This window comes from Bombus vancouverensis, chromosome 11 (genome assembly GCF_051014615.1).
Source record: "Bombus vancouverensis nearcticus chromosome 11, iyBomVanc1_principal, whole genome shotgun sequence".
NCBI classification, from domain to species: Eukaryota; Metazoa; Arthropoda; class Insecta; order Hymenoptera; family Apidae; genus Bombus; species Bombus vancouverensis.
The window spans coordinates 376,479-391,496 of NC_134921.1; the positions used below are offsets into that span (position 1 = coordinate 376,479).

A 15,018-nucleotide genomic window follows, 5' to 3' on the forward strand; every position below is an offset into this window, starting at 1 on the left:
AGCTCGTCGGAAGTAAAAATACGTTAAGCGAATCAGCTAATCTATTCGAGCGTTTCAATGGCTCAGTCTTCTCTTATGCAACTACCAAAAGAGAAGATAAGTCTTTGGTTATACAACATTTCATAACGTCCAAAGTAACGGGGCACTAATTAGTTGAAACTTTAAGACAGACCAGATATCAGTCATCGTCCGTAAATACATTTATTACGATCGTTTAAAGTTTAAAGAAACACCGTTATAAAGTCGTAATACGAGACAAAGCGAAGAGAAAGTAAACTGTTGGATATATGACAAAATAATTCTATTTTAAATAAGAGACTGGTCAGCGTGGTCATTTTGTTTACAAAATCAAACGAATTTAATGAATGTAATGGTAAGGAAGTAACTATAAGTGGCTGCTAAACTATTTTTATGCTTGAAAAGTAATTCGCAAAGTAATGTAAAGCAGTACTACTGAGTTGTACATAACCTCTTTCAGAATTTGTTCTTAACCTCTTGCTTCATAACTTCCTTAATTATACTCTTCAAACTTATGGACTACTTCGATGTTGTTACGAACAGAAACTGATAAAATATTAATCTTAAATATAGATTGAAATGAAAGCTTGTCACGTAAATATATATATGTACTAGTTACTCAAACTATGGATCACATAACCTATACAAAAAAAAAAAAAAAAAAATTATTGTACACTATAAAGCAAGAGGTTAAATCTTTAATCTGTTAAGAATTAAATTTTTTATTGTAACTACGAAAATTATAAAAGTACCAAGCGAAGCAAGTACGGAATATAGGGATATAGGAAGCGATGGGGAACAGCAAGTAACTCCAACATCGAAATACTACAACGATTCCAATCGAAAACGCTAAGAGCCTTAATAGACGCACCTTGGTATGTTACCAACGAAACCATCCATCGCGACCTCAAGATACCTACAGTCAAAGAGGAAATAGCAAAATATAGCGACAGATATAGCAAAAGAGTCAAGAAACACCGAAACCCCCTAATCACTGGACTACTCGATACGACGGACCAGATTCGCAGGCTGAAGAGGCACTACCCGCTAGACCTAAACGTTAGATTCATTTAATTATCCAAATTAAGCATATGCACTTACTTATAATACTTATAAATTATACCTATCTATAATAAGTATTAACTTATTGTAAATAAACAGCCATGTCACTGCGCCACGCCAGAAAAATTACTGAAAATTCTCAACGCGAGAATTGATTGTAATTTCAACAAATAAATAAAAAAAAAAAAAGAACGTGCATTAACGTTTTCAAATCCATTTTTTATTTTCAAAGAACATCATATTTGTACTCGGTATTGCCAGTAAGTATCATGAAGAGACGAAACGAGTATCTCGAGTTAAGTATTGTTTAAAATAGTATATAGACATCTAGATATAACATTCAATGATTTTTCCCTCACTTATTGTAAATTATTGATATTGTAAAATTATAATTGTAAAATTATATAGTAAATGATATTGTAAAATTAAATAGTAAATTCACACGATGTTCAAATAATTCGAAATAACGATAGACCAAAAGCTGTTTAAACGAGACACAAGAATTAATCGTGCATTTTATTAAAAAGTTAAGTACGGATAAAAGAAAGAAAATTTTCGAACTTTTTTCGAAAGAACATACATTTATTATAGAACATACATACATTTATTATATATTGTGTTCTTTCAAACACAATAATACCTTCCATAAAGGAGCACAGCTCAGATGAGACTTTTTATAGTTAAACTTTTAACGTACTCATAGACACGAAATTTTTTTTTTAAATAGAACTGTTACATTTTACGACACGTATAACATCGAACATTTACCAACATAGCGATGCCAGCGTACATATATATGTAATATCGTGATATAATGTATTTACAAGGAGTGGACAATAGAGATGTCAGACCTGAACTACTCATACCAAACGTACAGAAAACAGCGCAATCCACACTCTCTCGGCAACGCCACTCGCAACCTCCGTCTCCGCTCAACTCGCACTCGGCTCCTCGACTCGCACTCTGCTCCTCGACTGACCCTCTCTGGCCGTTGTCCCATTCTATTGCCTTTTTCCTAGGCCCACCGCACACGTGTTCTGCAGACGCTCGTAGCCAGGGTCACGTAGGTCTTTTCCACGAAACTATGCACTTGAAAAGACCGATAACACATTGATGGGCCCGACGGCGCCTCGGCTCTCGCGACATTGTTCATAGTTCGCCCGATATTTCTTAGGCCTTTCGTCCACGATACTACATTCGGCCATCCTGCAATAACATCTGCCCTCAGATGTTGCCTTCTAATCCGCTGTCATCAGATGCGTCACTTTCGGCATTTAGGACCCAAGGTTTCATAAAATCGAGGTGTGCACGGGTCCTTCCTCAGGTACTGCTTCGCACGCTTTCTTCTTTTCTTGTAATTTCGCAGGTTCCCTTCTAGCTTACCTATGTTTCGTTCGGTTAGGCTACAGTCAAGGCAGTTGGATACCACGTGTTCGACCTTTTCGCGTAACCCCCTGAACCAGAAGTCCTTCTTGACCATAGCTTCTGTTTTGGTAACCTCGAAATGCCCACGCTTGTGCGCTTGCCTGACTACTTGAGCCCGCATCGCCTTCGATACTACTATTAGCACATCGTCCTTACACTCCTTATACAAAATATTGTTTCTTACTACCTGCCCATCGGCCTGACTGCACGTTGCGGCGTCCAAAATCCTACGGACTTCCATGTCCTTGTTCTGTGCCCTTCTCAACCGTGCAATCAGCCCGTCTTCACTCTCCGTTACATCCATAGTGCTCGGCAGGGGGTTCCTACTCGGAGCATCTACATGCTGCATACTTTTCCCCGGCCGATGACACACCTGATACTTAAACTCGCCTAGTAACAAGGCCCATCTAGCCACACGCACACACAAATCTTTCTTTCTAACTACACCTATCGGACTCGCATACTCCGAGTCTGACGATTTGATGACACCCTCGTTTGTCCACACTTCCATCAGATCATCTTCTTCCTTTCTTTCCGACGGCGCCAGTCTTCGCGGTCTTCGCGCTACCGGCTTGTCGCTTTCCAAAACTACTTTTGCGGTTATTCCGACGTCTCGCTTCTTCTCCGGCCTATACCCCCTAACGATATCTCGAATCGCTTCACGATAATGCGGTTCCTGTACGTGTGTTAGGTCTGTTTCGTCAGTCTGTTCTACTACGTTAATTCTAAACACATCCGACACGTCTTTGTTAGTCTGTTCGTCAAGCCGCAAGAAAGTCACTTCGCCCCGTTTAACCCGTAACCCTACCTGATCCAGAAAATCAGTGCCTAACAACAGACCGTGCTTCGTCAATATTTTGTTTGAAACAACGTGCAAAGTGATTGGCAGTTTACACCCATCAACCGTCATTACCTTGGTGAATTCACCCCAGGTCTCATTGCCAGCGGAACCAACACCGTCGAACTTAAGCTTGCATTTACCTAGCGGTGGTGACCCTAACCTCGCATACTCGTCTGATCGAATGAACGTGAGATCACTACCCGTATCCACTAGTGCCACAAACCTACAATCATCTATCGCCACTTCCTTCACATACTTCCCCTTTTCGGATCTTGACACTACGCAAGTCTCTTTCGGTCGTGCCGTACACCTCGCTGCAATATGTCCAAATCCGCTGCACTCGGAACACCTAACACCTTCTCCCCTCTCCGGACACTTAACACTTAGATGATCCTCACTACCGCAAATGAAGCATCTTCTTTTCTTCATTGCATCTACAGATTGACTGGGCTTCCCGTTCTTCTGGGTTTTAGCCGGCTTCACAATCGACTTTGCTCTGCGACTCTTCTGCTCTTCGTACATCACTAACCTCTTCCTCAACTCCTTGATTGACGTAGCGCCGTACAATACAGCCTTATTTTTCTCTTCGTCTATTATTCCATCCACTATGTATTCCACCTTTGCTTCCTCCTCTATGTCCACATGGATGGCTATTTCGAGTATGCGGTACATGTAAGCCAAACATGCTTCATCACTCTCTTTTTTTGTTTCTTCAAGTTTCTGATGTACTTGCCTACTGTTGACTTTCCTCGAAAATTCTTTCACTAGCCCCCTCTTCAACTCATGCCAAGTCCTGGCATGACACTCGAAGCTCGCAAATATTTTCGCTGATCCCTTCAGCAGCTTCCTTGCGTAGACTGCCTTCTGCCCATCCGACCACATGCACGTATCAGCGACTTCCTCGAACGACTCGAACCATCGTTCGACATTTTCACCTTTGTCGCCACTAAACGACTCAATGCATCTTCGACGTCTCTAAAACTCAGTGTCGAACCAACACATGCCCTTCGACAGTATTCATCACGGTCCTGATACACCCTTCGCGTATCTCTCTTGTATCCTCTTGCGTGTTTCTTGTCATCTTCATCCTCACTTTCGTCGTCGCTTTCTTCTTCCGACGATATGTCGTTACCATCCATGGCCGCTTGTAGCCGTGCGCGTAATTCTACTTTTCTTCCCGTCGTTTTTAAACCCAAACTAGCGAGGCGCTCCTTCAACTCCTTCGTATTCATTTTCTCAACATCTTCATCTTCGTTAGAATCACGCTCAGCTCTCTGTACGTTTCCTAAATCTCGTTGACCGGTTAGCTCTTCACCGCCCGTCGATCCCTTAGGATACGATTGTCCAGCCCTACACGCCCGATTCAGCCTTGCAATCAGCACTGACCTCGCACCCGATATAGGGAGGTTCATTCGCGCGAGCTTACTCCTCAGCTCCTCCAGCGTCGAACCCTCTTCACCCGACAATCGTTCGTCCCCAACGTTTGCCATTTTTCACACTACACAAACTTAAACAGTCAACGATATCGTCTTTTACCGCACCGCGTACCGGTAAATTCACAACTAGCTCGAATAGCTCTGTTAAACCGTTTCGTTTTCTGTCTTGTCCAATCCCCGACGAGCCCCCAAAAATATGTAATATCGTGATATAATGTATTTACAAGGAGTGGACAATGGAGATGTTAATCAGACAGAAAAAGACGATTGTTTTTCAACCTGAACTATTCACGCCAAACGTACAGAAAACAGCGCAACTAAATAACTAGATAGCGACTCGACTTTTACCAAAACGCAATCAACACTCTCTCTGCAACGCCACTCGCAAACTCTGTCTCCGCTCAACTCGCACTCGGCTCCTCGACTCACACTCTGTTTCTCGACTCACACTCTGGCCGTTGTCGCATTCTATTGCCTTTTTCCTAGGCCCACCGCACACGTGTTCTGCAGACGCTCGTAGCCAGGGTCACGTAGGTTGTTTCCACGAAACTGTGCACTTGAAACGACCGATGAAAGATTGATGGGCTCGACGGCGCCTCGGCTCTCGCTCTTGTTCATAGTTCGCCCGATATTTCTTAGACCTTTCGTCCACGATACTACATATATGTAGTGGTGTACTGGTCATCTTTTTTCCACACGTTTTTAGCTTTTTAGCTGTTTGTGTATGGGCGCCTAATCAGCCAATGAGAAATAGCCGGTATTCTATGAATCCTTCTCTTCAATGCTCGAAGAGCTGGATATTTATCCAAAGCTGATGCCCCAAACATATACTCGAAATTTTCAAGGGCCGCTGCAAACACGAAGTCCGCCCATGTCGTCTGAAAAAAGGTTTGTATACATTTATTTTGTACCTCCTCTATTAAACAATTTTTTTAATTTACCTTGAAAAATGTGAAAAATCGAACTCTTAACTAAAGATCACTAGCTTTTTAGGAAGAATTTGGATTTTTATTTTATTGTCAGAATTTAATCTTCCTTCTCTTTGCTTTCTTCAATATTGCCTCAACAAGTTCCTGTGGTTCACGATACTTGAAATATATACAATGTTACCAGCGTGGAAATTGTCTTGGAAACTTGGAAAATCTTTCAAGAGGAACAACATTGCTAACTGAGATTCGAGAAAGGAAAGGTAAGTAAATCCTTGCTTCTACCTAGAGCTTTTTTATTTACTTCTGTACTGTTATTAAAATTTGATTAAAAGTACCAAGAATGTCGAGATATAAACAACCATTTGTGGAAAGGTCAGGAGAAGCAGAATTATCGAATAAACGTTATATAACTCTTAGTGATTAAGTAAGAGAAGAGAAACGAGAAAAAAGTCTTTTATCTAGGTCTTAATAAAGTATACTATATTTATCTCCATATCAAGAATAACAACAAGATATAAACAGTCTTCTAGAAATTGAGTAAATATTACATAATTACATCTTGAGCAATATTTTGCGTCTTAGCTTTTGCTTAATCATTATGATAATCTTAAATATCTGTAAATTCTTCACAGACTCTTTGCATCTTCTATACAGGTATCTCATGATCATGTGATAACACACAGGAAGAAAAAATAGAGGGAAAAACAGCGTAAAAAAAAGTTGCGTAGGAGTATCGTCGCACTACATCATTCGACAATTGATGCACGTCATGGCGATCGTCACGGTTTAAAGCAGGCCATCAAAAACACGTTTGTTATCGTACGGAAAAATCTGCGACGTTCCAGCTGTTCAGGTGCATCGAATTGTGAATCATCGGCGGTACGAAGCAAGGCGAGGGGCGTAAATAGAGAAAGAAGAGAAGAGAAGGATTCGCATAAATGATAAAATATAATCGTTCGTTCCTCGTCGATGGCGGATGGATAGCTTTAATCGTGGACGATATCGATACGATTATATTTTATACATTTGAAACAAATATAAAAGACGAGCAAAAACCAGAGATACGATCGTTATGATATTATTCAATCGGTAGCCTATTTACCTCGTTTTTTGTTCACCTTCTCTGTCTAGTAATAATTTTTCGATTCGACTGGCGTGACGTTACGTTGGCGGTGTAAAAACACGATTTTAAACACCTGCGGATAGTTGCATGAGTTTCGAGCGATTCCATTCCCTTCGATTTATATTTATGCGATCAACGCGCAGATCGTTAACGCATTATGCAGACAGCAGATGTTACGTAATCACACATATCGTAATTGGAAATTAGTAACGTTATCGCGTACCAGGATCTTCCTGTCTTTGATCATTGAGTAACACTTCGTTGTCCTCGCTCCTTCCGCGGATAACCAGCGTTTATCATATAGAGACAGGGATTTGCAAAGAATAAAAGTTGTAGAACGTTGAAAGGCGTTGAGAGAAACGTGATGTTATCCCGTTATTCGTTAACGCAACGCAGTTAAAAAAAATCCCGTAGAAAGATTACGATAATAGATAACCTGAGTCGAGTGTTTGTCGGGGGATCTAAAAGATTCTTTCGAGTTGAGCGTCTGAGATTGCAGAGAAGAAAATTTGGAAGCCATCGAATTCGTGATGTCGATAGAAATCTTTAGTTGGAATCGTTGTATCATAACGTAGTCTGCTTATTGTCGATAAGACTTTACTAAACTAAAAGTGACTACTAAAAGTTTCTATCCTCTAAATTCTATCTACGATTCTATAATCTAAAAACTGACTGTTGCAAACAAACTGTAACATTCGCTTAACGGAAAGACATACGTATCTTGTTTGTACTCGTCTTTTCACAATGAATTCTTGAACGTCTGTCTCTGTGGTGAGACAAATGCAAAGTCATCTCATCAGTTACTCACCTTGCTTCAAATCTCCAAGAGTATCGACGAGCTCGTCGCATATCATCGCATCCCATTCGTCCTTTCCCATTAGATCGTACTTCCTCGCCAAGTATCGCGCCACAGCGTTACTCTGCGCTACCGGTTTCCCGTCTATCTCCAGCACAGGCAGCTTTTTATAAGGCATTGCTAAGAACAAACATGGCTCATATGAACACTGTGTAGAGGGAAACGATCGATAGGAAATCACAACACAGCTTCCGAGGCCGTTGCGTTCTTGTGAATAGATGAATCGAAATCATTTCGGTTTTAATCAACATGGCCTAGTAAAGAAATACAGAAATGTCTTCTTTCTCCTTTTTTTCTTTTCTTACGATTACGATGGACAGGGTATCGCGTGTTTTTGACTGTTGGGAAGAACCTAAAGTTTTTAAAATCAAGGATAAAAGATAATACCAGACACGGAAAAAATATTAGAAAATGTACACGGTTCTTGTAATGAAAATTGAAATGCAAGGAATATAAATCGAATGTCTCTTGCGAACGTAATTTTGTGTTTTACACCGACAGGATTGATTTACAGACTTACGTTGATTTTTTGTTTCTCTACTGCAAGCGACATATAAGATCATATCGAAGACTATGCTGCGTAAAACTTTTATTATACTATTTACGATAGAAATGTCGCAACGGAAGATCGAATTTTATGTCTGCTTTGTTCTTTCGACTTTTTAGCTATGTTCTTGTTCATTTCCGAACTGATTTCAATTTTTTATCCTTTTTTTCCGACAAGTCCTAAAAAGTTTTTAAATTAACGAGAAACGTAGAAGTATTTTTGTATTCCTATTTTAAGTCACCTATTTACGGTTTTCTCAAAATATTCGAAATGCTTCGATTCATTGAAAACAATAAAGATTGCAACACAAAAATTCGAGAATCGTAAGTGAATTAAGTTGGTATTCGATAAACACGATATTACGGAAGCAAAACTTAATGAAAAGTTCGACTTTATTCCGTATGAAATTTTACTTTAAGTAAGTTTAGCCTGCACGTGAAACGAAAGTTTTATATACAGAAAAGTTTGAGTAAATGGTAGATACCTGAGAGTTGAACGATGAAAGTAAAAATCGATTCTTCACGCTTACAATCCTTGTATTCAGGCCAGAGTTCTTCGGGGATCCTCTCGTCGGTATACTCGATGCCAGTATATGCAAATATGTACCGTATATGTTCGGCACGACCACGGGCATTGAAGTAGATTAGTTTGTAGGTAGGTTCGTCGCTCATTTTCCTTGCTCTGTCAACTTATCGAGAAAAATGATACAATTAACTCGTGTAATTAACAGACTGTGTGCGTGTTTGTGTGTATAGAGAACAATTTATTTATAGATGGAATAATTCGTATAATACGCAAAATAAATCATTTAGAAGGCTGGAATATGTGTTTTTGAAACAATTAATTATGTCGAAAAATATTTCAAACGAGATATAATTATGAAAAAAATAATAATTAAATATATGTAAATGTATGCAATAATAGTTAAATGTATGTAAATGTAATAATTAAATATAATTAGTTGTGAAAAAAATAATAATAAAAAATAAATAAATGTAAAAAAAGAATTAAATGTAATTAGTTTCTTTTTACGCGCGCGATATTATTGGCGATATATGAAGGTCAACTTTATTTTTTTAAATAGATATATTTATACATATATTTATAGATATAAATACATATATTATATAGATATAATAGTATATATAATATATATAATAATATATATGTCGAGTCTGAATCTCCGAGTCCGAGCTCGAGGCGCCCTCCCGGGGAGGGCTCGCGGGAGGTAGCGGTTCTGCGTTGAAGTTCTCCATCGTCCGGTCGCGCGTGGGGTACCTTTATTGTCGATAGTTACACTAGTGACGAGAGCCTCAGGCTTGATAACGAATCCGCGGCCAACGGGAGGACTATCATATAAAAAGCAACAGGATACACGAAATAATATAATTCTGACTAGGACAACATAAACGCAAGAAGTGTTGATATTGAAAAAAATATTTAATTTTGTATATAAATATTTTCATATTTAAAAAAGTTTCCGGAAGCAGGAAGATTTACAAACAAATAATATCATAAACCGAATGTTTCATGATCCTTTTCTAATTAGAGTGTGTGACAGCATGTGAGAACGTTTCTTAAAAATATGACTTATTGCAATTACTTAATCGCAATTATAAACGATTAAGACCTTCTCACAACGAGGCAATCTATCCAAAGTATAAAACTCGTTATACTTGATGAGAAAACAAATCTCTACTTAGGTTTCATTTCGTTTCATCGCGTTCATAAAAAGTGAATTTGTATGAACACATCGTGCAATTTAGTAATTAGGACCGTTGATCTCGCTGCAACATAGATGGATAGAAAAAAGCCATTTAAAATGATACAACGTCGGGAAGACAATTATGAAAATTATAAATGGAACACAAGATAAAATTGTTTAAGATTAATTCTTCTTTTTTTTTTTTTTTTAATCGCGAGTGTTTGCAAACGAAGTTTCAATCTGTTTACAATGATAGCAATGAGAGGAGGATGTCTATGAAAGTTATAAATGCGATATTGAATAACATTTCTGCGAGTGGGTTTGTTTTTCGTTACAAATGTTTTTTAAACGAATCTGCAATCTGTTGGAAACAACGGAACAGTAACGGGACGACTGATAGGGAAATAAGAAAGATCGCGTTTTATTTGAACAGACAAATCTTTGAAATCTATTCGAAAGTCTATTTGAAATGGTACGAGCTCGAAAAGAACGGTGAATACTATAGAAGAAGGATTAATTAAAATTCTTATTAATCTGTACGCTTTGTATATTAAATACCTTGATCGATGCCAAGATAACAAATTATTATACAAAACAGTGAAGTATCCACGTCTGACATTAATATTGAGTATTACCATTACTGTAATTTAATTTTTAACCGATCCTGAAAATTCCTTAGAACGTAAAAAGTATAAAATGTTACTGTGCATTTCAAGATTAAATGCACTGTAATTTAGAAACAGTTATGAAGCGGAAACAAATAATTTATTCAGAATAAGAATTCTACGTAATCATGTTAAAAAAAAATAACGTACTTATAACGCGTTTAAACTCCAAATATGTAAAGACAATAAGGGAAAAAAATTAAACGAAGAATCGTATTTTTTGTAAATTCACACAAGATTTTATCCAAAAAAAAATTGGCCTGTACCGATATTTTTATTTGTCGTTACAAGTTACGAGGGTATTAAAAAATTGGCCACGAATGGACCAGAGATAAGAATTTATCAGACTTGCTCTCGTAAATTTCAAGACGTTGCATCGGATATTCTTGAAAATCTTTGGACAATGGCCTCGATATTTCGCAGCTTCTATCCTCGAAGCGGAAGAACTCGGCGTTAAAAGCGACAGAACTGGAGAAACCCGGTGACCGCGAGCCTTTCACGCTCTCGACAGATTTCTCATCCCTCGTAATCCTCCCGGTGTCACCCAATTTCCACCCTCGTATTGCGATTTGTTGCTTCCAACGAGGCGACACCTTGTCTTGTGATTTCCTTTTTCGTCGCGTGAAACACGACCGAACACTTGTTCAAACACACAGTTCATATTTATCTAACTCGACAAAACGCCGTGTCATTGAAACAATCGCATTCTTTGGCTTTTATGTAAATTCCAATAAATTATGATAATGTTCGTGGAGACATTATTGCTACCTATTTTATCTGTCGTGATTCAAATTGATTTGTGGCTACGTATGTATATATATATATATATTTGTATTTTCTTTTGTTCTTTCTTTTTAATTTATGTGATCTGAGAATTACATTTCTAAGAGTTCGGTGAAATTCGATGCTTTATTTTTATCAGTAGAATCTTCCTTGTCATTGTCAGAGCGCAGACGTTTACGCGTTTACGGAAAGTTTAAGGATACAAAAATACAGAAAAATGTAGAAAATATGCAAGAATATGTAAAATATCGAAAGTACAGTACTTCTAATAATACTTAGTAGCATGCTTACAAACAAATTTCTTTTGTATTTCTTGAAATTGCGGAAAGATTCGCGGTAATTATCGGATTTTTGTCCTCTTTTATCTGCTTTTTTTATTCGCAACTTATATGAGATATGAATTAATATTCAACGACGTGCGCTCTGTGCCACGAAATGAATTATCTCGCGTTAAGACTGCGGCAATTCTTACGTTTGATATTTCATTTAACGAACAGCCGCGCGTTCCTGAGTTTAAAAACCGAAAATGCGAGGAACAGTGAGGGGGATATTACTAGACTGCGCTTTTTTGTGCAAGTATAGCAGGATGTTTGGGAGTGTAAAATTTTAACGAATGCGTATAATATGAAAAAATATATGAAATATCCAAGGTATAGTTTTATTAAACTTACTTTTTATAATGCTTCGTAGGTAAAACAATTTTCTATCCAGATTCCACTTTCTCAATTATATTTTCAAAAATGCTCGATAAGGAGTACAATTTTCTACTCAGGTTGTACCTTTCTAATTATATCTTCCAAAATTCTTGATAGGTGAAACAATATTCCACCGACGATTTACTTTTTTAATTGTATCCCCAAAAATATGGACCTGCTTAACGTTTAGATATTATTATTCTTTTCGTTGTTACTTGATACGGCTAGCAATTAAATAGTGAGAATAAGAAGAATTGGAAGTGCCATTTTCGAAAAAGAATTTTGGTTTTAAATTGGAAATTAAATTTGGTTTTGACATATATGACACAATTTGTATGGACAATGAAGAGTACGAATCTACGAATTTCGAGGTAAAAGTATTGATATATGTATCGATATTTCTGGTCGTTACAATATCTCTAATCAATACAAAGTTCTAACTGAATGTTAGAATGTTAAACGTTAAAACGTTTAAAACGTTAAAATGTGTATCGAATCGTTGTAATTCCAAAGATGTCAATTGATGTAATGTAATAATAAAGTATAAAGTATAATAAAGTATAAAGTATAATTTCGTCTGTGGTACAATCTTTCTATTCCATTTTGTTACGTCGCACCGCGAGCAATATGGCAACCAGATGTCACCGGATACTCGCAGCGTATCCTCCATAGTTTCAAGTACCTTCCATAAATCTCATAGATTTCCTAGAAAAGGTCCTTCAAACCAAACAAACGTCTGTTTCCGAAGAATTTCTAAAGACTATTGTCTACCCCGACTGGACAAGGGAAAGTTAGTTCTTCTCACGTATGCTGCAACTTTCCTCCCACTAACCACTTTCTCTCGAGGGCGGTTAAGACCCTTCGTTAACCAATTAACAACGAAGCCACTTCCTTCACTCTCCTAACTAAAATCGTCACCAACAAATCCGATGGTCCCGTGCGCTAGACACACCCATCCTTAGCTTTCCTCCGAGACAGCATCGTCTCCCAAGACAGTTCTGATTTCACATCCTTCGAACGGTCAATATCCTTCCACCGGGTAGGACACACCCACAGATCAGTCACTCATTCATCTCGTACATATTCTCAACGCGAGAATTGATTGTAATTTCAACAAATAAATAAAAAAAAAAATCTCGTACATACACACCAGCGTGACTGCCTTCGTTATAAGTTGTTGGAATAAACGGTGAAATATAACTTACTATACTGTGTCATATTCATTTAACCACCTCTTATCTTAACCGAAACAGGGGAACGACTACCTCGCGGCGTCGATTCACCGAATCGTAGCGAGAATTTACTCCTCTCGCTACTGCGACTGCGTCTCTCCGCGAACGGTCGTAACACATTGATCGACAGAAGTACTAAACTCTAATAACATAAATTTATATATTTTCTATTTCCCAGCCACCAGTTTTATAGATTTTTCTATCTTCTGTACTACTTTTATCCCTTTTATTTTTTCTTACATGAGATTATTGTAAATTTAATATCATTTGTTCGCAATATTTGTTATTTATCTTTCCTTGAATTTGAAATTTCGCGCTTCAATGTTGTGTGTTGTTCGACGTTTTATCGAACGATGTTTATCGAACTAGTTTATGAATACATACATAATCATTAAAGAATCTATAAACCTTACTAGTTTGTTTTTACTAAGTTTTGTTACAGAAAACATGTTCTCATAAATTTTCAACTTTAATTTATGGAAATTTATTAACCTTAAACTATAAAATCATTCAATGAGTCTTTCCGGATGTTTTTATGTAGTCATAATTTCACATATCAGCACAGCTCCACCAATAGGATAAGAGTTACGTGGAAGCAACAGGGGGGAAGAAGAACATATAGAGATCTAAAGGTTATTTTTGTCTCATTCAAGTTTCTGTTAACCGGCTTGGAAATTTCCTGTGCTTGTTTCGACTTTGAAGTCTTAAAAAAGAAAATTGTAAGTAAATAATATATATATAGTATATATATCCTGAGTCAAAGTTTCTGTTTATAAATAATAAACCGTTTAAAAACTATATTTTGTATGTTTTTTCCTTATTCATAATTAAATAATAAATATGAAATACTTCTACAGAAAGCCGACATCCTTCAATTAACCGAACAGCAGATGATTTAAAAATTAGTAGTTGAAAGAAATAAATGTTATTACATGTTCATAATTGATCGATAAATTTAAGTATACAATTAGAAAATGTTTCTTCTTTATTGATAACTAAATAATACAGATAAGATACAAGATACTTGTACGAAAAGTCGGCGCGTCGTTCAATTAACGGAACAGCACAGGATTTGAAAATTAGTAGTTGAAAGAAATAAATGTAATATCGTGATGTAATACTGTTTACAAAGAGTGGACAATAGAGATGTTAATCAGACAGAAAAAGACGATTGTTGATTAACTTGAACTATTCATACCAAACGTACGGAAAACAGCGCAATCCACACTCTCTCGGCAACGCCACTCGCAAACTCTGTCTCCGCTCGACTCGCACTCGAATCCTCGACTCGCAACTCTCTGGCCGTTGTCGCATTCTGTTGTCCTTTTCCTAGGCCCACCGCACACGTGTTCTGCAGACGCTCGTAGCCAGGGTCACGTAGGTCTTTTCCACGAAACTATGCACTTGAAAAGACCCATGACACATTGATGGGCCCGACGGCGCCTCGGCTCTCGCGACATTGTTCATAGTTCGCCCGATATTTCCCAGGCCTTTCGTCCACGATACTACATCAATGTACATTTCAATTAGACTAAATAATAATGCTATGATTTCATCGGTAGTAACTTTACTTATTAACTTGAATTATTTCTCTCTTTTACTTCATGTTAGGAAGAGTATCTTTTTGCTTGAAATAAAGAATTGATATAGGAGTAATAATATGGATAGAGATCAAAAACTGTTAGGGCAGAAATTACACGT

The 15,018-nt window shown here is 37.5% G+C and overlaps 2 protein-coding genes across 3 annotated transcripts in view; both read right to left on the reverse strand.

Annotated features, from left to right (window-relative positions):
• The window catches only part of LOC143303324 (omega-amidase NIT2-A-like), a 298,294-nt gene that overhangs the window by 281,169 nt on the left and 2,107 nt on the right, over positions 1-15,018 (reverse strand). The gene's annotated exons all lie outside the window — the stretch shown is intronic.
• The window catches only part of LOC143303315 (uncharacterized), a 277,255-nt gene continuing 263,515 nt past the window's right edge, over positions 1,279-15,018 (reverse strand). The window contains exons 1-4 of one of the 2 annotated variants that reach the window (XM_076622620.1): positions 12,768-14,037; positions 12,062-12,260; positions 7,643-8,925; positions 1,279-5,660 (exon numbers count right to left, since the gene is read on the reverse strand). In XM_076622620.1, the coding sequence (XP_076478735.1) occupies positions 2,342-4,228 (1,887 nt within the window). In that variant the 5' untranslated portion in view covers positions 4,229-5,660; positions 7,643-8,925; positions 12,062-12,260; positions 12,768-14,037 and the 3' untranslated portion in view covers positions 1,279-2,341. Of the gene's footprint in view, positions 5,661-7,642; positions 8,926-12,061; positions 12,261-12,767; positions 14,038-14,515; positions 14,823-15,018 lie in introns of those variants that run through there. The other variant, XM_076622621.1, reaches the window with a different exon arrangement.